The 21,556-nt window shown below is 43.8% G+C and overlaps 1 protein-coding gene and 1 non-coding gene across 2 annotated transcripts in view; both read left to right on the top strand.

Moving 5' to 3' along the window:
- The first annotated feature begins 546 nt into the window (after nt 1–546).
- LOC112406217 (small nucleolar RNA SNORA70) lies at nt 547–678 on the top strand. Its single transcript, XR_003004511.1, has one exon. It is a non-coding gene; the product is annotated as a small nucleolar RNA SNORA70 (small nucleolar RNA).
- A 16,540-nt stretch (nt 679–17,218) lies between these two features.
- Nucleotides 17,219–21,556, top strand: part of KDSR (3-ketodihydrosphingosine reductase) — a 39,075-nt gene continuing 34,737 nt past the window's right edge. Inside the window, exon 1 of the mRNA XM_024754880.1 lies at nt 17,219–17,415. Within this exon, the coding sequence (XP_024610648.1) occupies nt 17,308–17,415 (108 nt within the window). The 5' untranslated portion in view covers nt 17,219–17,307. The remainder of the gene's footprint in view (nt 17,416–21,556) is intronic.

The raw sequence follows: 21,556 nt of genomic DNA on the forward strand, positions 1-21,556 counted from the left end.
CTTTATTTTTCTCTGTAGCACTTATCATCGTCCAACATACTATATAATTTACTACTTTTCTTATTTGTAATTTTTCCTCCTAACGTATATTTCATGAAAGCTGGGATTTTCTTGTCTGTTTTATTGTCGCCTGTACCTTCAGTGTCTGGAACAGTATTGGTGCCTGATGGGCGCTCAATAAATATTTGAGTGAATGAGTCTTTGTATTTTTTTCTAAGTCTGAATACTTTACAATGAGCATGTATAGTTTTTGCCTCTCTCCCTGTTACCCTGCAATTTTTATTTCTTTTAAAAGAGAAGAAAATTAGGAATGAAGACATCAAGAAATTAACAGTGGCTAAATCTGCATGATAGAAATATGGATACTTATTTTTTTCTTTGTTTATATCTTTAAATACTTTAATTTCCAAAAGTTAAAGTAAAAGTTTTTAGGTAAGAATTGCAGTCAGCTTGACAGCTGATCACAGGAATTTGTCTCCTCTGGAACTCTATGAAATAACAGAAGAGGCTTTAAGAAGAGAAAGAGAGAAGAAAAAAGGACAGCATTTGCAGCCAGTTCAGCCGACTGTGCTCTTTTCCCCATGGGCGCCCAGTGTGCAGTAGCTGCAAACAGCCTCCTCGGTAGTGTGTGCAGCCTGTTGCCTGTACAGGTTACTCTAAGGTACCTTGAAGACAGCCCTTTCCAGTCGATATTCATGACTAGCATGCCGTCCCCAATCTAGGCTGCAGACAAGTATGCACAGGGCCTTTGGAAAGCCCGAGGGCACAGGGGCCAGGGTCCACGTTGGCCAAGTCATAATGTGCGTCCGCACCAAGCTGCAGAACAAGGAGCATGTGATTGAGGCCCTCCACAGGGCCAAGTTCAAGTTCCCTGGCCACCAGAAGATCCAGATCTCCAAGAAGCGGGGATATACTAAGGTTCATGTGGATGAATTTGAAAACATGGTGGCCGAAAAGCAGCTCATGACCCTGGAAGACTGTGGGGTCGAACACAGCCCTAGTCGTGGCCCTGGACACATGGCGGGCCCTGCGCTCCTGAGCGCCTTGGCGCCATGCCCTCCTTACTCCTGCCCGCCGGTAAATCCTATTTCCCTGTCAAGAAGAACAGAAAAGATATTCATCAAACAAATGTTCTTTGGAGGAATATTCATCTAAATCACCTACCTGGTTTTGGGACTGGCCCTGGCTTCCTGCTATAGGAACCAAAGTGGGGAGATCCTACTTTTCTTCATTAGGTGGCAGACGTCATGTGGGCCCTTGACTAGCCTTGGTTTATCAGGTGCTGCCACCCAGGTCCTTCAATCTTGAGCACCACCAAGATGGCAGGACGTTAAGAACAGGATCGCAGCAGCATCGATAGCATCTGACTGGATGGTGAAACGGCTAATTACGTCATTGTCTACGGTCTCATGGAATGAAGTGTCCGGTGAGGACAAGACATTGGGGAACTACTTTGCAGCTGCTGTACAACAAAATGAAGGCATGAGAACTTCAAGGACTGCTAATTGGAAACCCAGGGATCCTCTGTGACTGTGCTAAAAGAAACATTTGTATTCAGAGTACTAAAGTAATCAAAAGCAAAACTCAGTATTTGATCCTGCAGGTTGCCAAATTATATCAGTGGAATTCACAGGTTCACCAAGATTATTTTATGTGAACGTAAGGAAATTCAGTAGAGTAGGATCCATACTATCGAAATATGTATATTGGTGAGAGCTTGGAGGATTCTGAGTATCAGGCAGTATCTCGAGAACTATGTGTGGGAATGGATTATGTCGGTGATCAGCCAAGAAAAGAGTCTGATTTCAGATATGATTGAATCTACCAGTATGGGTTCAGTCAACACAGATTCTGAATTTAGAATTTTCATTTGAGCAGCCAAGAGTGATTTTAATTGTTTGCTTTACTGGTTGAAGAAACTGAACTTGACAGTCGACCACTCTGAACTCCAGTTAAGATGATGTGAAAGAAAGAACCCAGTATCTAGGAGGAGAAATGCTGGAGTGGATATATCACGTGAGAATCACTCACAAAGCCACAAGTTCCTGGAGAAGACCCAGAACCCAGCCCCTTGACCAAGGCACTGATAGATGAAAGGAAGGCATCTCAGAGTGGTTTTTTGGGTCCTTGATTTCATTGGAGCTGGAAACGATCTTTTGGTTGCAGAAGCCAAGCAGTGGCAATTAGCCAGCACAAGCCGGGTGGACTTGGTCACCACATGAGGCTGCAGGGCTGGCGTGATAATCAGGGTGGTCTTTCCTGCAGAGATCTTGACCAGTGATTCAAGGGTGGCAGGGTCCTTAGGATCTTCACTAAGGGCTGCTGTGTTGGTATAACCAAAAAGCTGGTAAGCAGAGGTCTTCCCATCATGATGGAGCACCCCACTCAATTTCCAGACCACAATCCGGTCATAGACTCTACACCACTTGAAAGAAGTGGAGACTCTGTATTGTTGAGGAAGGATCCTACAGGAACATCTCAGGTGCACTGGGAGCTTCCCTTCAGCTTTCCCCAAAGGGTCTGATGCTGCTTAAGGCTACCGTGAAATAAAGAAAGGGAATACTCACAAGATTATTGAACACTGGCTCTGAACTATTAGGCATGTGGAATCTTCCCCGACCAGGGATTGAACCCATGCCCCCTGCATTGGAAGCACGGAGTCTTAACCACGGGACCGCCAGGGAAGTCCCTGAGCTAATATTCTTTACCAGAGAATCAGAAAGTCATTGTGGTCCACTATTCAAGAGAGCATCTATGGGAGGCAAGTGATAAGTGGGGTGGAGTTTTGACTGGAGTCTGCACCACAGCAGGCCCAGTGGAACTCTGCACAAGTATCCTCACCGCAGCAGTTCCCCGGCCCCAGGAGTGACGGTTAATGGGAAAAGAAGGGCCCCTGGAACGCCCCCCTCCTGAAAAAGCAGTAAAGCAGTATTTACAGACCTAGGAGAAATCCCACCAATTCGTGCCACTATTCAGAACATGGAAGATGCTGTGTGGTGTCATCTACCAGGGACCCATTTAACTCCTCAGGATGGACAGCGCAGAAAAGTGAGTTTTAGAGAGTATCAGGGCCTACATACTTATGTTCTTCTGTTTGCCTAATATTTCATTAAGATACATCTGAGATCGTTGAGTATTGAAAGAGGTGTGTTAAAAAGGATAGAGACAGGAATTCCCTGGTGATCCACTGGTTAGGACTCCGCACTTTCACTGCTGAGGGCCCCGGTTCAATCCGTGGTGGGGAGCTAAGATCCCACAAGCTGCGTGGGGCGGCCAAGAAAATAATATAAAATAAAATATTTTAAAAAAAGAAAAGTTAAATCCTTTTTTTTTAACATCTTTATTGGAGTATAATTGCTTTGCAATGGTGTATTACTTTCTGCTTTATAACAGAGTGAATCAGCTATACATATATCCCCATATCTTAAATCCTTTTTAAAAAAAGGATGCAGACATTATATAAGCTTAATCTTTAAAAATGGGTAGTAATGCAAGGTTTCAAAAATTGATGAAGAAATAGTGGTTTTAAAATATTAAAAGTTTCAAATGTAACCAATAAAAAATTCTAAATGGTGATATTTACTATCAAAAATTGGGAGGGAGAAGAGAAGGGTTAATGTAAGTGATCTAAGGGCTCATCTATCAAAGAGGAAACAGAATCATATCTAAGGTCAATAAATCTAGATAACCAAGACAAAAACAGTTGCAGGATAAAAAAATTATAAATTATTATCTAAATTATGCAAGATACATGCATGAAGAAAAAACAAAGTAGAAGTACGGCAGAAATCTAGTTTCACTGAGAACTTTGTGTGTACTTGAGTCTGAGCCTCCAATGTTCCTGCTCTCAAGAAACTTACAGTCCAGGGAATTCCCTGGCAGTCCAGTGGTTAGGACTCCCTGCTTCCACTTCAGGAGGCCTGGGTTCGATCCCCGGTCGGGGAACTAAGATCCCACATGCCACATGGCGCAGCCAGAAAAGAAAAGAAATGAAACTTCCAGTCCAGTTAACAGGGTAGACGGGTGAATACACTGTAACACTTGGAGTTCAGTGACAGAGCGATACATAGGGTGCCATGTGGCTATGGAGGAGAGACATCTAAAGAAGACCAGAGGAAAAGAATTGGAGAGAACGTGATTTATCATCCTTGGAGGTAAATATTACATGAACTTTTTATTCTGAAACTAATAGCTAATGGGAAAGAGTGAGCATTTACCCTCATTTCAGAAAGCACAGTACAGTTAGTTTATACCTAGTCAATGAGGGAAAGCTGGCGTTCTCCCCTCTCTCCCTGCTCACTCACTCTCTCAATAAAACAAGCCAGCTAATGAATGTACAGAGAATCACAGATTTTAAACTAGCCTCTGGCAACCCCAATGACATAGTCGATCCAGGCAAGGATCATCGATGATGCTAAAACTATTGAATGAAAGAATATTTACATGAGATCTGTTTCCTATAAGACAAATCATTCAAAATCACAGTGCCTTAAAACACCGTCTTATTTCTCATGACTGCAGTTTAGCAGAGCTCCCTGAAGAGGGCTTGCCTCTGCTGCACGTGGTGTTTGGCGGGGGCGGCTTGACCAGGGCGCAGGGATCCAGATGGCTCCACTCACGTCTGGTGCCTCCAGCTGGGCTGGCTGGGCCTCTCCCCTTCATGTGGTCCCTCATCATTCAGAGTCCACCCTGAGTTCCCTTACTTGGTGGCTTAATCCCGAGAGGGCAAAAGGAGCTTCAAGGCCTCTTAAAGCCTAGGACCAGAAATAAAGAAATACCTCTTCTATCACATTGTATTTGTCAAACCAAGTTACAAGGCCAATCCAGCTTCAAGGGATGAGAAATAGATTCTACCTCTTGTCAGGGGTAGAGGAATTGCAAATAGGAATGGGAGGGGTTGGTGGTGGCAATCTACCAACATTTCCAAGTGTCCCTCCCAGAGTACTTGCTCATTGCAGAGGGGAACATGATCTTTACCAGGAGATATACGGTTGTCAGCACCTTACCCAAGAAATCAAATTGAGTGTGGGCAACCTGACTGCACTGCCTGGTGGGATGCAATACCAAATACACTTAGGAAGTGTTCCTACCAAAAATATGTAATCGGAATCCAGTCAAACCAGAGAGGTTACAGAAAATTCAGGGGAGAGGGAAGTAAATAACATCATGAGGAACCAATCAGTCCAAAGAGAATGTGGAACATCTGCTAGACAACTGGCCTGGTCTCTCCAAAAAGTCAATGTCGTTAAACAAAAAATAAATAAGATTAAAAGGTTGAAGGACTTTTCCTGGATTAAAAGAAACTGAAGACACATAACCCAATAACTTAATGCAATATGAGAACCTGAAAAAACAGCTGTAAAAAAACAATTTGGATATAATTGAAGAAATATGAATACAAACTAGATATCAGATAATATGGAATTGCTATTGTCTTGGGTGTGATAATGGTATTGTGGTTATTGTGGTTATTGTGGGTGTTTCTGGGTGTTTCTGGGGCCCTTATTTTCAGGTGATACGTCCTGAATTATGGACATACAGGGATGAGAGACAAGAGTCCCATGATGTCTGCAACTTACTTTGAAATTGCACATACACACATTCACAGCCCCACAAAAAGCAAATGTGACTAAGTAAATAACTAGGATGGAAGGATTAAAGGTCATTTCTGGAGGAGATGAAATTTAAGAGCCAACTTTAAAAACATGTAGTGGTAGAATCCATCACTGACTGATCTTGATATTTCCCAAGCACTTAACACAGACCCACGAATTATCTATGAACAAGGTCATGGAACCGTGCTTATTGTATACAAGTGATCACCATTCTGGCTGAAATAATAAGCATTTGAATGTAGGTATTCTTGATATGGGAATAGTTGTATCTTGGAAAGTTGCCAAAACTCTTAAGACTTATATCCTATTTTCCCAAAGACTTCTATAAAATTGTCAGTGGATTCTTAAAAGAATTATTTACGGCCTAAGACATCATACGTTGCAATTAAGTACACGAAAGCCTTTTAATGTTGCAACGTATGATGTCTTAGGCCATAAATAATTCCTTTAAGAATCCACTGACAATTTTATAGAAGCCTTTAAACATTCCATATTAAAAAGTGATTACAAAGTATCAAAGGAACTCTAGGTTATGAAATAAAAACTTTAAAACTGAAAATGGAAGAAACTGGTAGCAGCCACATGAAAGTGGGAAGGGCGATGATAAAAATGGTTAACAACGGGTATATTGTGGGCACAGCCCTGGCCAATCAGTACGGCTGTCTGCTCTCTCAACAGCCGTTAATCTCCAAGGCAATATGTCTAGAATCTAAATAAAAGTACACACACACACCCCTTTCCTCTAAGAGGCAGAACATTAGTTCTCACAGATTCCTTCTGCTATAGGTTTGGCTACAAAGTAGAGAAAACACGTTAACAATTTTTTCTGTTACTTTAGGGGATGTTGAAATTATGGGAACTCGCTAATGGCGAGTCTAAATTTCCGTTCACAAACTCCAGTAGACTAAAATATCATATTTCTACATTATCATTAAATCAAACCTAAATCTGCTGTGCTGTCAGGAAAATCACTGTTAGTCTTTATGAGACCTCTTCCTCCAAGGCTTGTACTAAAGTCCAAAAGGCTTACATAGTGCTCAGAACAGGAGATAAATCCCCAGTCCAACAGTGTTGCTGACATTTTTATTATTCAAGTCCATAGACGTCCCTCTGCTATCCCCTTCCGCACCAGTGACGCAGGAGAGAATCTTCGCTGAAGCTGAAAATCTTAGTGCCACGCCCTGTTTGAAGTTTGGCCACTGGGGGGAGCCTTTCACTCCAACCCTCAGATGTGAGGTGAAAAGTCTGTCCCCGTTCCTGCCGGTAGCCTGCAAAATCTCCTTTTTCTCCCGTTGCTCTCAAAGGTATTTCGCTTAATCTCTTTAGTGACATGAGAGATTAGGATTTGTTGGTAGGGGGAGCCAGAAGAAAGGAAAATATTGTACAGGAGATTATGTTTTGCCTGTTTACAAAATACAAAGAAAGCCCTCTATCTTCGAACAAGGGAAGAGAAAATAGAAAAAAATTATCTTAATAACCCTGCCACGTATTGTGAGGTCATCCCAAGAAGGCGTCTTGAGGAAAGTCTAGAGCTAAGAACAACTCTCTCTGAGTTGTAGAATTACTAATTAAACATTTTTTCTTTATTTTCTAAGTTTTATGAAGTGAGCGTTTTTTTATTGTGGTAAAATATACATAACATAAAATTTACCATTTTTTGGTATTTTTAGGTGTACAATTCAGTGGCATTAAGTACATTCACAATGTTGCAGAACCATCAACACTGTTTCCAGAACTTTCCACCCAGACAGACTCTCTGCCCATTAATAATAACTCCCCATTCTCTCCTCCCTCCAGCCCCTAATAACCACTATTCTATTTTCTTTCTCTGTGAATTTGCCTATTCTAAGTATCTCGTATAAACGGAATCTACAACATTTGCCCTTTAGTATCTAGCTTATTAATGCAGCATGTATTAAAACCTTCAAATAGCTTTGGTAAACATTATCCCTTATGAGCTGCATTGTTGGTAACTCAACCTATAATACATTAGATAAGTTAACAAGAAAGAAGAAAGCTCATTTCTCACGATAAAAATGCTACCTAGTGTGATTATAGGCATGTAATGTGAGTCACTGCTATTTCACTCAATTTTGTTATCAAAGCAAGCTAATAGAAAGCTGCCAGTGTAATAGTGTTTCAGTTCTGTTACTTCTGTCACCAGTTATAACTCCACAACTCAGTGATTCAAAACAACGGCAACCATTTCTTTTGCTCTTGAATCTGCCATACGGATAGGGCTCCATGCATTGTCACTGGGGGACGGAGGATGCACTTTGAAAATGGCTTATTCACATGGCTGTCAAGTTGGCGTCAGCTACTGGCTGGGAGTCAACTGGACTGTGGGCCGGAGGCCTCAGTTCTTGTTTACATGGACCCATCCACAGACTGCTTGAGTTTACTCAAGAACGATGGATCAAATGCAAGGGCTACTGTCCCAAGAAAACCAGGGAGACGCTACACGGCCTTTTCAAAGCTATAATTATAAGGCCCGCAGTGTCACCTCTGCCACAGTCCATTGGTCAAGGCGGTCGCAAAGGTCCACCCAGGTTCAAGGGAAGGGGACGTAGACCCCACCACTCAGTGGAATGAGCATCAAGGTCACATTATAAAAGAACATACGGATTGGAGATATCATGGCAGCCATCTTTGGAAAATATAGTTTGTTGCAAAAATAATTCTCTATATTAACCACTTTTATGCATACTTTCTTTTTTTTTAATAATTTTTATAGATTTATTTATTTTTATTTATTTATTTTTGGCCACGTTGGGTCTTCGTTGCTGCTTGCAGGCTTTCTCTAGTTGTAGTGAGCAGGGGCTACTCTTCCATGCGGTGCACGTACTTCTCATTGTTGCGGAGCATGGACTCTAGGCACATGGGCTTCAGTAGTTGTGGCTCACGGGCTCTAGAGCCCAGGCTCAACAGTCGTGGTGCACGGGCTTTGTTGATCCACGGCATGTGGGGTCTTCCTTGACCAGGGCTCGAACCCGTGTCCCCTGCATTGGCAGGCAGATTCTCAACCCAGGGAAGTTCCTATGCATACTTTCTATGAACGGCCTATACAGTGTGTCATTCTTTTTCTCTATGTTTGTTCAGATAATGTTTATTTAATGTATTTTTAAGTCTGTTGACTTTAACAGTAAATCGTTAAAGGTTATATTTTGCATGTCTTTGTTTTGGTTTGTTTTCATTTCATTTTTCTAACTGGTTTGCAACAGAAAGGAAATAAAGAAGGAACCTGGACATTCAACACAATTTGAGAAGCACTGCTCTCAACTAAGAGTGAAAAGGGCAGTACTGCCTGATGTTTGCCAATCGGTCCTGCATAACACAGGGAATTCTCAAGACTCGGAAACAGCACTTGCTGTGGAAGGCAGCAGAGAACGTAATCCTCATCTGTGAAGAGCGGTAGTGTTACTTTCCCTCTGCCTTTGTAAATAACCTCTCATTAGGATAGCTTCTAATATAGTTGTTTGCCTCTATGATTAGACCTTACTTAGCCCCATATCTGCTTCCTTTGATAGGATCTGTTAATGCTTCACCGTAAGCAACGATAAAATTTATATACTTCTTCCTACCCAACTCACCTGATTTGAGTCAATAATATATTTTTTAATGTTTACATTTATAGTGGTAAATATTTATACTTCTATTACTTGATTTGTCTATTTTAACCAGTATATTTGGAAGTCAGGTATAAATGAGGCAATTAGTAAAGTCACCCTACCTTCCACGTGTTTCCTCCTTCCCCTCCCAAAACATGTTTCTTTTATTATTTCTACATTTTTAAGGTGTATAACATTTATATACCATCTTTACCCTAGACCCTACATTTGTTTTAGTCTTCGTTCTACAGTTAAACATATTCATTTGCCAAATTCTCAAAAGACAGTCCTTTTACTATACTTTTCTCAGTCATCTTTTGACCAGTTGAAGCTCCTGCTATAAGCTGAATGTTTGTGTCTCCCAGGCTCACGTGTTAAATCCTAAGGCCCAACATGGTGGTATTTGAAGGTGGGGTCTTTGAGAGGTGATTTTGGCCTCATGAACGGGATAAGGGCCCTCACTGAAGACACCCTAGAGAGCTCCCTTCCCCCTTCCTCCAGGTGAGGACACGGTGAAAAGACACATCTGTGAACCAGGAAGTGAGCTCTTATCAAGCACTCAATCTGCCAGTGCCTTGATCTTGGACTTGCCAACTTCTAGAAATGTGAGAAATAGATTTCTGTTGTTTATAAGCCACCCAGTCTATGGTATTCTGTTATAGCTGCCCAAACAGACTAAGATAATAGCCTTAATACTTTTCTCAAGAAGCACTGATGGGAAAAATATTTCCTTAATGATTACATGTTCAACGGGTGAAATACAGATTAGCTGGATAGAAAACATTCCTTCCTTGAGGATCTTATACATGTATCAGTGTTCTCTCATGTTCAGTGTCACTGTGGAGAAATCTGAAACTAGCCTGATTTCCTTTTTAAACAAATGACCTGATTTTTTTTTTCCTGATTGACCAAAGTCTTCATTCTTTTAAATCCAATGTTTCTTTTCTATAGTTCTACATTTAAGTTCATTATCCCTTCTGTATTAGGGCTCTCCAGAGAAACAGAACAGATAGAAGATATGTATATACATGTACATGTATATAAAATATAAGAAGTTGGCTCCCGTGTTTATGGAGGCTGGCAAATCCCAAGATCTGCAGGGTGAGTTGGCAAGCTGGAGACCTAAGAAGAGCCAGTGTTTCAACTCAAGTCCAAAGGCAAGAAAAATAGGCAATGTTCCAGTTCAAAGGTCATCAGACAGGAATAATGATCTCTTCCTTGGGGTAGGGTCAGCCTTTTGGTTCTATCTAGGCCTTCAACGGATTGGATGAGACCCACCCCCATTGGGGAGGGCCATCTGCTTTACTCAGTTTACTGATTTAAATGTTTGTCTCATTAAATACACTCTCCCAGAAGTTCCCAGAATAACTTTTGACCAAATATCTGGGCACCTGGTGGTCCAATCAAGCCAACACATAAAACTAACCATCACACCACCTGAGTTAATTTTTGCAGAAGGTGTAAAGTTGAGGTCGAGTTTCCTTTCTTTGTCGATGGATGTCCAATTGTCCCAGCACCATTCCTCTTTTTTTTTTAACATCTTTATTGGAGTATAATTGCTTTACATTGTTGTGTTAGTTACTACTGTATAACAAAGTGAATCAGCCATACATATACGTATAACCCCGTATCCCCTCCCTCTTGCGTCTCCCTCCCACCCTCCCTATCCCACCCCTCTAGGTGGTCACAAAGCACCGAGCTGATCTCCCTGCCAGCACTATTTCTTGAAAAGGCTACCTTTCCTCCATCAAACTGCTTTTGCACCTTTGTCACAAACCAGTTGGGTGTATTAGTGTGGCTTCCATTGACCTCTGTATATCCCCCTCTGCCAATACCACACTGTCTTTATTACTGTAGCTAAATAATAAGTCTTGAAGTCAGGTAGACTGATTCCTCCCACTTTTTTTTTTTATGCTTTAGCTATTCTAGTCTCTTTGCCTTTTTATATAAATTTTAGAATAATCTTGTCTATAGCTACAAAAACAAATCTTGCTGGGATTTTGATAGGAAGTACATTGAGATAGTATATCAGTTTGGGGAGAACTGTCTTTTTCCAAATTTTTTTATGGTGGTAAAATACACCTAACATGAAATTTACTACCAATCATTTTTAAGTGAACGGTTTGGTGGTATGAAGTATATTCATATTGCTGTGCAACCATCACCATCTTCATTTCCAGAATTCTTTTAATCTTGCACAACTGACACTCTGTACCCATGAAACCGTGACTCTCCATGACCTCCTCCCCCAGCCCCTGGAAACCAGCATTCTACTGTCTCTCCTTTCTTTTTCTTTTTAAAAAAATTTTAATCTCCCCTTTCCCCCACATCCAGACTCTGGTAACCACCATTTTGCTCTCTATTACTTTGAGTTTGGATTTTTTTTTTCTTTTAGATTCCATGTATACGTGAGACCATGTAATATTGGTCTTTCTGCGTCGCAAAGTTTCTGTGAAATGTTTTCATATATCACTTGGTGTAATGTCCTCCAGGTTCATTCATGTTATCACAACTGGCAGGATGTCCTTATTTTTTAAGACTGACTAATATTCCATTTTATACATTTACTGCATTTTCTTCATCCATTCATTCATTGATGGACATTTAGGTGGTTCTAAAACCTGTTGGTGAAGTCCCAACACGGACTACAGTTCTACAGTTCGGGTGAGAGGTGCTGGGGCTACAGAGGTTGACAGAATTAAGGTGAAAGGTTGGATGAAAATTGGAATGTTGGGGCAGACTGTGTGAAGTGGTTGTGTCTCCTTTACGTGAATGTACTCTGGGGATGGATTTTGTGTCTGATTGGGGAAAGCTTCCCCTACCTCGCACTGTAAATCAGAAGGCAGGTGATTCTGCCCTTCAATATTGATAGACCAGGCTAAATGGGAACCAATAACATTGCCTGCGCCCACACAGGCTGTTAATTGTAAACAGTATGGGAAGGAATTCCCTGGCGGCCCAGTGTTTAGGACCCCGTGCTTCTACTGCCGGTGGCCCAGGTTCGATCCCTGGTCTGGGAACTAAGATTCTACAAGTCTCGTGGGGCACCCCCCCTCAAAAAAAAAAAAAAAAAAAAAAAAAAAACAACCAGTATGGGATACCTGGTTGACAAAACAAACATGTTATAAGAACGGTGTCTAGTTGGTTTATTTGAATTTTGGAGGTGCATATATTTCCTCATCTGGAAATGTTGCTAGATCTTCTCCATAAAACCATTTGAAAGAAATCCTGGAATCTTTACTCAGACTGGGGGGCTTATGGCAAAAGGCTGTGAGCGCCACCTGTCAATGGCTGCTGAGATTTTAGACCAGAGAATTGCCATTTAAGGGGCAATTACTAGCTTGCTATTGGACATTAATGGAAACTGCCCCAATGACTGAAGTACATAAAAATAATCTTGAAACCTGAAATACACATGTTGTCTTGGGTGATGTTAAAGAAGCACTCTAATGGAGAAGACAGTGCCCAGAAGGGTTCCATTAGAAAATGGAACCGGTTTTGCAGGCACACGGCCCAGGGAAATGCAGAGAGGTGCACATGCGTTCACAAGCAGGTAGACTCTTTTGCCCTAGGGCCGACTTTGGAACCACTTGAGGAATTGCTGAACCTGTAGTTACCTGGGCAGTGCCGTCTGAGTAGCTCTGTGTTGACCAAAAAGGAGCTGTTTTGTTTATGGACGGCAGTTTCGAGGTGAGCAGACAGCATCGCGTTGGAAAGGCTACAACTCTGATTGGAAAAGATGAAAACATCAGCTTGGTGGGCTGAGTTACCTGCTGTGAGTCCCTAGATTTGGGTTTTCAAACCAACGCATAGGCAGCGGCTAACGTCCTGTCCATGTGGCTGGGTAGAAGGGCAACAGAAAACTGGCCCATTAAAGAGATGCCTATAGGGGGCACGGCCCTGGGGAAATCACTATGGGAGTTTAAGGAGTTTGTTAAAGTAGAGCATGTCACTGTTCATTAGAAGAACCTCCTTCTAGGATCAGAAGGTGATTGGAACCAGCAAGTGGATATCCTGGTGTGCCCACTTGAGGTGGCCACCTGAGTACCTGAAAAGAGTGGGTATGGGGGGCTGCAGCTCAAAGATGGGCTGAATCTAGACCTTGTCCTCGTGTACCCTCTGGGGCAGAAAATGCCAAGAACTTTTTTTTTTATCTGCCAACAAGAATGGCAGGGGCTGCAGATGGCTATGGGGCAGATTCCCCAGGGGGGAAGGCTCAACACAGAGCTGGTGTTTGGACTGATGCTGGTAGCCCTGGAAGGCTACAGATGGGTCTTGACAGGGATAGACATACTCTGGACTGGGCTTTGCATGCCCAGAGGTAGACGCAAATGCTCAAAATACTATGGAAGGACTGGACCAGAAGATATTGCATGAATTTGGACTTCCAAGTTACATTTCTTCAGATCAAAGAACACACTTTATACTAAACCCATAGTGTCCCATAAAATAAAATTAAATTAAAAATGTTTTTAATGGAAAAAAAAGTAAAAATAAGCCCATAATGTCCAACGATGGGCAAGGAGCTATCACATCAGATGGATGTACCAGGTTGTGCCCTATCCATAGAGTAAAGGTCTAATAGAGAATTGGAACAGGCAATTGAAACGTTTGTAGTCTCAGATGGGGGCGGAGGGGCAGATTTACATGCCTTCATGAGTGTGTGCTGACACTTGCCATGAGGAAAACCAAGAAAGGGTCCCCAGTAGGTAGATTTCTCCACTTTTCTGGGGGTTCCAGAGGCGAAGGGGTGGGGGAGAATGCTGCTATGCCTCTGCAGTTCTTTCCGTGGAAACAAGATGGTGGTACGACTACACTTTTCTCTCTTTTCTCCACATTGCCTCAACTTTCTTATTTTTGTGCCTGATGCAGTGGTCTCAAGCACCAGGGCTCCAACTTTGCATGCTGGAATCAGGGATGATCCCCAAGCAAGAAATTGTAACTATACTTTTAAACCTTTACACCAGAATTCCTAAGGGGCTGATGAGTGAATTATGCCTTCACTCTACCTGACACAGTTGGGATTGATCATGAATGCAGCCGTATTGCCTAGTGGTTGGCAAAGCCCACTCGCTGTGTGCCTGTGTCACCCTGCCCTATGTGATGGGTAGGAGTGGACTGAGAGGAGGATTTTGCTGGACTAGTGTTCGTGCCAGCAGTCCGGAACAGCAGAGTGCTAGGCTGAACATAATATCCTTTCCAACGGGGAAAAGTTTGAGTAAAAGTAAATCACAAATAGAAGAATTGGTAGCCAAGGGGAAAGGAATGAATAAACAGATTATATGACAAGGAAAATCCGAAGCTACATAAATGCCTTGAGCAAGAGATGATACAGTCTCTGAAGAGAGCTCAATTAGAAGATGTCTGGATGGGTGAAGATCACTCCTGTTTTGGGAAACGCATAGAGTCGGATGGAAACTTGCAAACCTGAGTGGCATTTCTTTGGGAGACATTTTGATTGAATGATATGCTAAGCTTGACCAGTTGTTGATGACTGAGTGAAACTCTAGCAAATGTGCTGCTATCTTTTGACCCTTATTTTTCAGGTTCTGTTTACTACTCACACCTCGATATGATGTAACACTGGCATCGTCTTAGCAGCAAGATTGCAGTACTGATATTGATGGTCAAATCTGTTGGGAAATTGAATTAAGAACCTCCTACTCCACACTGCCTCCTTCAAATGTTAGGCATATATTTGTTTTGTTGTAGAAGAGCTTTGGATGGATGGCCTTGCCTCAGGAGAAGGTCTGGCCTTTGCCGTTGGCTTCTTGGAGGTATTCTATCTCAGACCTGATAGAATTGTCCTTGTTTAGATGAGGGCTGGCCAAACTGGATTTTAGGGTGGTCATGCCAGAAAGACCAGTCATGTGATTTAGGTGGAAGTCTCCTGTCATGCATTATCAGCTGACCTGGACTCTGCCTTTAGCCACATGGGCAATCAATCAATCATGCCTAATAATGAAGCCCCAGTATAAACTCTGAATGCCAGAGGAGCTGCCCTTGTTGACAACACTCCATGGATACTGCCACACTCCAGTGCTGGGAGGGTCACATCTGGAGCTCTCCAGACTTTGCCCTGTGCACTTCGTCCCTTGGCTGACATTCGTAAACCATAACCATGAGTAAAACAGATCTCAGTGAGCTCTCTGAGTCCTTCTAGCAAATTATCAAACCTGAGGGTGGCTTGGGAGACCCTCCTCCAAACTTGCAATTGATGTCAGAAGTCTTGGGGACTGTACCCTCAAATCTTGCAATCTGGCTAATTCTGGGCAATAAGTTAAGAAAGAAGGAAAACTCAGATCAATTCCTTTGTTCCCGAGCACCTTAGTATTTCTAAAAATAACTTCAAAAAGGAAAAGCAAAAATACGTGCATTATGCAAACCAAAACCGTAATGAAATGTCACTTTACACCCAGTAGGGAGGCTATAATTAAAAAGACAAATGATAGCAACTGTTGGTAGGGATGTGGAGAAACTGGAACCCTTATATACGGTTGGTGGGGACCGTAAAATTGTGCAGCTGCTTTGTTAAAGTCTGGCAGTTCTGGTTAAACAGTTACTAGAAGATCCAGCAATTCCACTCCTAGGTATATACTCAAGAGAAATGAAAAACTTATACATGAATGTTTATGCTCACAGCAGCATTATTCATAGTAGCTAAATAGTGGAAACAGGGCTTCCCTGGTGGCGCAGTGGTTGAAAGTCCGCCTGCCGATGCAGGGGACACGGGTTCGTGCCCCGGTCCGGGAAGATCCCACATGCCGCGGAGCGCCTGGGCCCGTGACCCATGGCCGCTGAGCCTGCGCGTCCGGAGCCTGTGCTCCGCAACTGGAGAGGCCACAACAGTGAGAGGCCCGCGCACCGCAAAAAAAAAAAAAAAAAAAAAAAGTGGAAACAACCTAGAGGTCCACCAATTGATGAGTGAATAAATGAAATGTGGTGTGTCCACAGAATGGAATATAATTTGGTTATAAAAAGCATGAAGTACTGATACATTGTACCACATGATGAACCTTGAAAACATTATGCTAAGTGCAAGAAACCAGACACAAAAGGCTACACATTCTATAATTCCATTTATATGAAATATGCAGGATAGGCAAATCTACAGAGACAGATTAGTGAGTGATTAGCTAGGGCCGGGCCAGGATGGGGAGGAACTGGGGAGTGACTGTGAACGGGTAAGGATTTGTGTGCGCCTTTGGGGGTGTAACTAAATGTTCCAAAATTGACAGTGGTGACAGTTGCACAACCCTGACTATACCAAAACCCATTACCTATGCACTTTAAACGGGCGAATTGTCTGGTGTGCAAATTAGATCTCAAAAAGCTTTTAATCTTTTTTAAACCCTGCCTTGGTAAAGGAGATGAACTCTGAGCTCAACGAAACTGAATGATGTGGGCGATTTTTAAAACTCCATGTTAAGGCTTTCCCGGTCCTCTGCAAAGCGAAAGTGGGCTGTTACCATTTTCTAAGTACGCCAAGAAAATACGAAATGGAGCCCGGGATTTCAGAGCTCGATCCCCCTCCTTCCATACACTAACGAGGTGACGAGATCCCGGAACCGGGGCTTAGAAGGCTCCGACCCGCCTCCTCCGGCCTCGGGCGGACGGCACCCGGAGCCACGGCGCGGAGGGGCCCGACCCCGGGAGCGCGGCTCGGGAAGGCCCGGCACCCGCTCTCCGCGGTCCTAAGCAGCACCCTCGCCACCAGCCGCGAGCGTCACCCAGGGGCGCGCCGGGGGGCGCCACCCGGGCCCCGTCCGCTGCGCGCTCGAGGCAGCCCATCTCGCCGGCGGAGGGTGCGGGACCCCGTCCTGACGCTGGGAGCTCGTGGACCCCAAAGGGCCGTCCGCTCAATTAGGCGGCAGCCGCGACGCTTTAGCCACTGGAAGCCCCACCCCCCGTGGTCGCGCCCTTCGCAGGCTCCGCCTCTTCCCCTCCGGCCGCCGCCCCGCCCCGCGCCGCGAACCCAAACACCGGGCTCGCACTGCGCGCGGCCGCGCGTGATCGCCGGCGCAGCCGAGCCCTGTGCGCCTGTGCCTGCGCCGCCCGCCCCAGGCCCCGGCCTCGGCCGAGCGATGCTGCTGCTGGCGGCCGCCTTCCTCGTGGCGTTCGTGCTGCTGCTCTACATGGTGTCTCCGCTCATCAGCCCCAAGCCCCTCGCCCTGCCCGGGGCGCATGTGGTGGTGAGTGGCCTCCTGTTGCTGCGCCGCCGCCTCCCGGCCCGCTCGGTCGCCCCGAACCCCGGCGCGCCGGTCCGCGACTCAGGCCGGGCCGCCGACGTCCCCTTCTCCAAATGGAGGGTCACTTGCCGCCCTCCGCCCCGGCACTGTCTGTTCGGAGGGCTTCGGGGACCCTCCCTCCGCTGCCTCTGGCTCCTCCCGGGGCCGGAGAGCGGGGCGGCGCGGGCAGCGCCAGCGAGCTGGGTTCCCGCACTGCAGGGGCTCGGGAGGCTCTCGTTAATCCCCGGGGCATCCCTGGGATCTGGATATTTTTGTCCTCGGGTTTCCCGATGAGTCAACTGAAGAACAGAGAGGCTGAGAAACTTTGCCAAGGACACCGCGGTCGGTGGCGACGCCGGGCAAGGCGCGCGGTCCCGGAGGGGTCGCAAGGAGGCGGGCAGCGGGGAACCGGGTCCCAGCCTCCAGGACCCGCCGAGGCAGCTGGGAACTGGAAGGTGGCCTGTGCGAGTGACAGTTGCCAAAGGAATACAGGAAGTGACTCACCTGGCGGGGGGACGGGATTGCTCTAAACCCGGTGGGCTGGCAGTCCTGGCTAGCGGTGTTGAGTCGCTTCTGTCCTGTCTACACTGCCTGTCTCTTGTGAGCTCAGCCTGGGGTCGACTGACTGCTGTCCCAGTGCAATCCTCTGCCGTCGTTTTGGAGTCAGAGGGATGAGCGGAACGACCTGGCTAGTTAGTGCTTTAGGAATGAAGGGGATGTGGATGGATTTGGTTTGTTTCTTACCAGAAGCTCATGTCTTCAAGGATCCCTTTTCTGCAGGTGGGGCACCTTTCTTAAAACAGAGGGAATGCCTTCTTACCTGCGCCCAGCACGTCACATTTTGCTGTGGCTTTCTGGTCCGTTTTCTTACTTGATTTTCTCACAACCCCGGGGACATTGAGGCGGGAGGTTATGAATAAGCAAAATTTGTTACTAAGCTGGCAGTGCAAATCCTCCTGGTGCCAGAGGTGACATATGGGTGTCTCCGCTAAAATCCGAGCCTCTTCACCGAACTGGGATGGGATGGAATGGTCATTGCTTTTAGTGTGCTTTAAATCGGGACAGAGTTTGTGGATGGGAACATATATTTTCTTTAATTTCTCTCATAAAACTATTAGTGTTTTTCCAAATCCTGCTATTTCTGATGTGGAAGATAGAGGAGGAGGTGAGTGTAAATTCATTACAGAGGGAGAGAAGAGCAAAATTTTACAGTCATGCTAAAGTCTGAAAGTGTCACATCTGCAAGAAGACTTCTGCCTCAAAAGTGTGGCTTTAAAAGTTGGAATTTTCAGAAGTGGTATTTGCAGAGCATAACTTGTAAAAATGTAAAGTCAAAGCAGTAATGAAAAATTTCATTCAGTGTTTTTAAGGGACTTTCAGTTGATGTTGACTCTGGTCCTACCAGCCCCATCATGCTTCTGCAGGCTGTAGATAAGATAATAAACACATCTCCTGGGGTAGATCCCGAAGAATTTCTTATTTTCACTATCCCGTTTTAATATGCCGCTATAAATAATGTGAGGATGACATGAATAATACACATGATGTCACCATCTGTCTTCTTTTTTAATGTCATAAAAAGAGTGAAAGTGTAATTTTTTTTCTTGAGATTTGTTACGACTAGACCCAGTTGTGTTAGAAAAGGGGCCAATGTTCAGAGTGTCTTGCTGATGGGAAAGCGTGAGCAGGCTTAGGTCATAACTTGTTCTGTTTTTAGAGCAATTCTGATAAACTAGTGTTATCTCTCTAATTACAGTGGTAAACCTATTCAGCAAGTCTTACACAGTATATACTTATTTAAATCAGCTGTTTTTTTTTTTTTTTTAAAAAAAGCTGTTTAACTGACTTGGTGAGAACTAGAAAATCAAGTCCTCCCTTTTGGAGAGATGGGTGGGAGCAGCTGTCCTTGCAGCAAAGCACCCCTTCTCTTGCCCTCAATAAGAGGTATATGGTACAAATAAAGAGATAGTAACATTTAAAACAATATTTGCAATGAACAGTAAGAGGGAGTGACAAAGAAAGGAATTAAACTGTTATCTTTAGGGTCTCACATCTCAATTTACCAATGGCCGGGCAACTCAATACATATTTACCATTTTTCTCAGCCATTAGGAAAATCTCTTATGTTTTCTTATACCAATCAAGAGTAACATAGTCTAGATGGACTTATGTATATTCTTAGATACCTTTTATGAAGTAGCTGGCTTAGCCTAGAAGGTCAGTTTCCCATGAACCCTGACCCAAAAGTTGAAGTCTTATTCTTGTTTTTATGGACAAATCTTATAAGGTTACCCCTGTCCTTGGCTGTGCAGTAATTTAACATAGCTTGCTTACCTATTACGGTCTAGAAAAAACGCCAGCAATAATCGGAATATCTACATGGCACTTTAGAGCATATAAATTTTCTCAATAACCTCATCACTTCAGCTTCTATCAATTCATTGAATAACAAATAGTGAAATCTTACAAGTTTTTTTTGGCATTGTATTATTTTTCAGGGAAATGGCATCGTACACCATTTTGCAAATTAATGTAGACAAGTATTTAGCAACTGCTTATGCAAAGTGCTGTGCTAGGAATGAGGGAGATAACTTGGACTTGGTGCTTGTTGTCAGGGAACTTAGAGTCTGGTAAGGGAGCTAAGGCAGGTACAGAAGTAACTGCATGAAGTAGAAGGTGACAGGCAAAGGACAGGACAGAGGGACAGAGTCCGGAAAAAATTCTTGGAGGAGGAGACATTGGAACTGGCCTCTGCGAGTTAGGTAGGATTTGGAAATGCAGCTGTGTGGGAGATGTTGAGTGGAGGGACCTCTAGGCAGCAGGAACAACATCATGAAACAGCTAAGGACATTTTTAGGGACCTTGCTAATTGCTATGGAATTGGAATATCTGGTGAAAATTCATAAGCCAAAACTACCCATGAAATATTTCAATAGCAAGGAGGTCCTCAGAGGCAACTGTTAGCTGGGGCAGCAGGTATATTTTTACAGTAACCGGTAGATAATTGGTTAATTTTCCCAAAGAAATCCCTTCATTAGTGAGAAGTTGAGGCTCAAGAGAAAGTAGGGGCATCCCACGGACATAGGTACATTGTGTAGGAGGATGTCATGATGATTTTAAAATCGTGAGATCGATTGGTCAGAGATATTCTTTACAGCATGATTTATATCTAACAGTAAAATATTCGAAATAATCTAAATGTCTAACAATAGGGAAATAGTTAACTATTTTTTGATACGGCTGTTTAATGCAATATTGTAAAGCCTTTTAGTTTTTTAACCTCAGACATTACAAAATAATGTTTTTTAGAGTAGGATGCAAAAGCGTGTAAGGACAGATGCCTCTCTGACACTTGCTTTCCCCCCTCACCTGACGACTCCAGGCCCCCCACTCCCCTGGCCCATGTTATAAGATGTGTATAGGGAAAATGACTAGAAAGGTAATGTTACATTCGTATTATTAAGTAAAATATATATTGAGTCCTTCCTGTATGCCAGGCCTTGTACTAAGCGCTAGGGATGCAGTGGGGAGCCAAGATAGAGTTGGTATTCTTATGGAGTTTATGGGGTGGTAATGGAAGAGATGGTTGTGAGTCAAATAATCACACAAGTAAATGCATGGCTGTTTGGTTATGGAGTGATGTAAAGCAAAGAAAACAGAGGATGCAGTGCTGCAAAGTGGGTTGCGGTGGGGTAGAGGGCAGTCCATGAAGGCTTTCCTGAGGTAGTGAGGTAGAGCTGAGATTTAATGGGTGAATCGATGCCAGTTAGATGAAAAGAGGGGAGGAGAGCATTCCTGGAAGGGAAAATAGAATGTGCAAAGGCCCTGTGGTTGGAGAGAGCATAGAACCAAAAGACAGCCAGTATGGCTGAGCTATAGATGGTGAGGGTTAGACTAGTGCAAGAAGAAAAGCTTTACTTTTCAGTATTTCCATGTGATCATGTATTACTTTATAATAAGCAGTCATTTAAAATATCATAAGTGTATGCAAGTGATTATTCTTTTCATCTCCTGTAGAGCTGGTCATGCATAGGAGATGTGTAGTAAAGAAATGGTTCATTTGGGTTTGGACTCAAAGGCAGACTAGTGTTTTTTATTTTTACTT

This window comes from Neophocaena asiaeorientalis, unplaced genomic scaffold (genome assembly GCF_003031525.2).
Source record: "Neophocaena asiaeorientalis asiaeorientalis breed wild unplaced genomic scaffold, Neophocaena_asiaeorientalis_V1.1 scaffold124, whole genome shotgun sequence".
Lineage (NCBI taxonomy): Eukaryota > Metazoa > Chordata > Mammalia > Artiodactyla > Phocoenidae > Neophocaena > Neophocaena asiaeorientalis.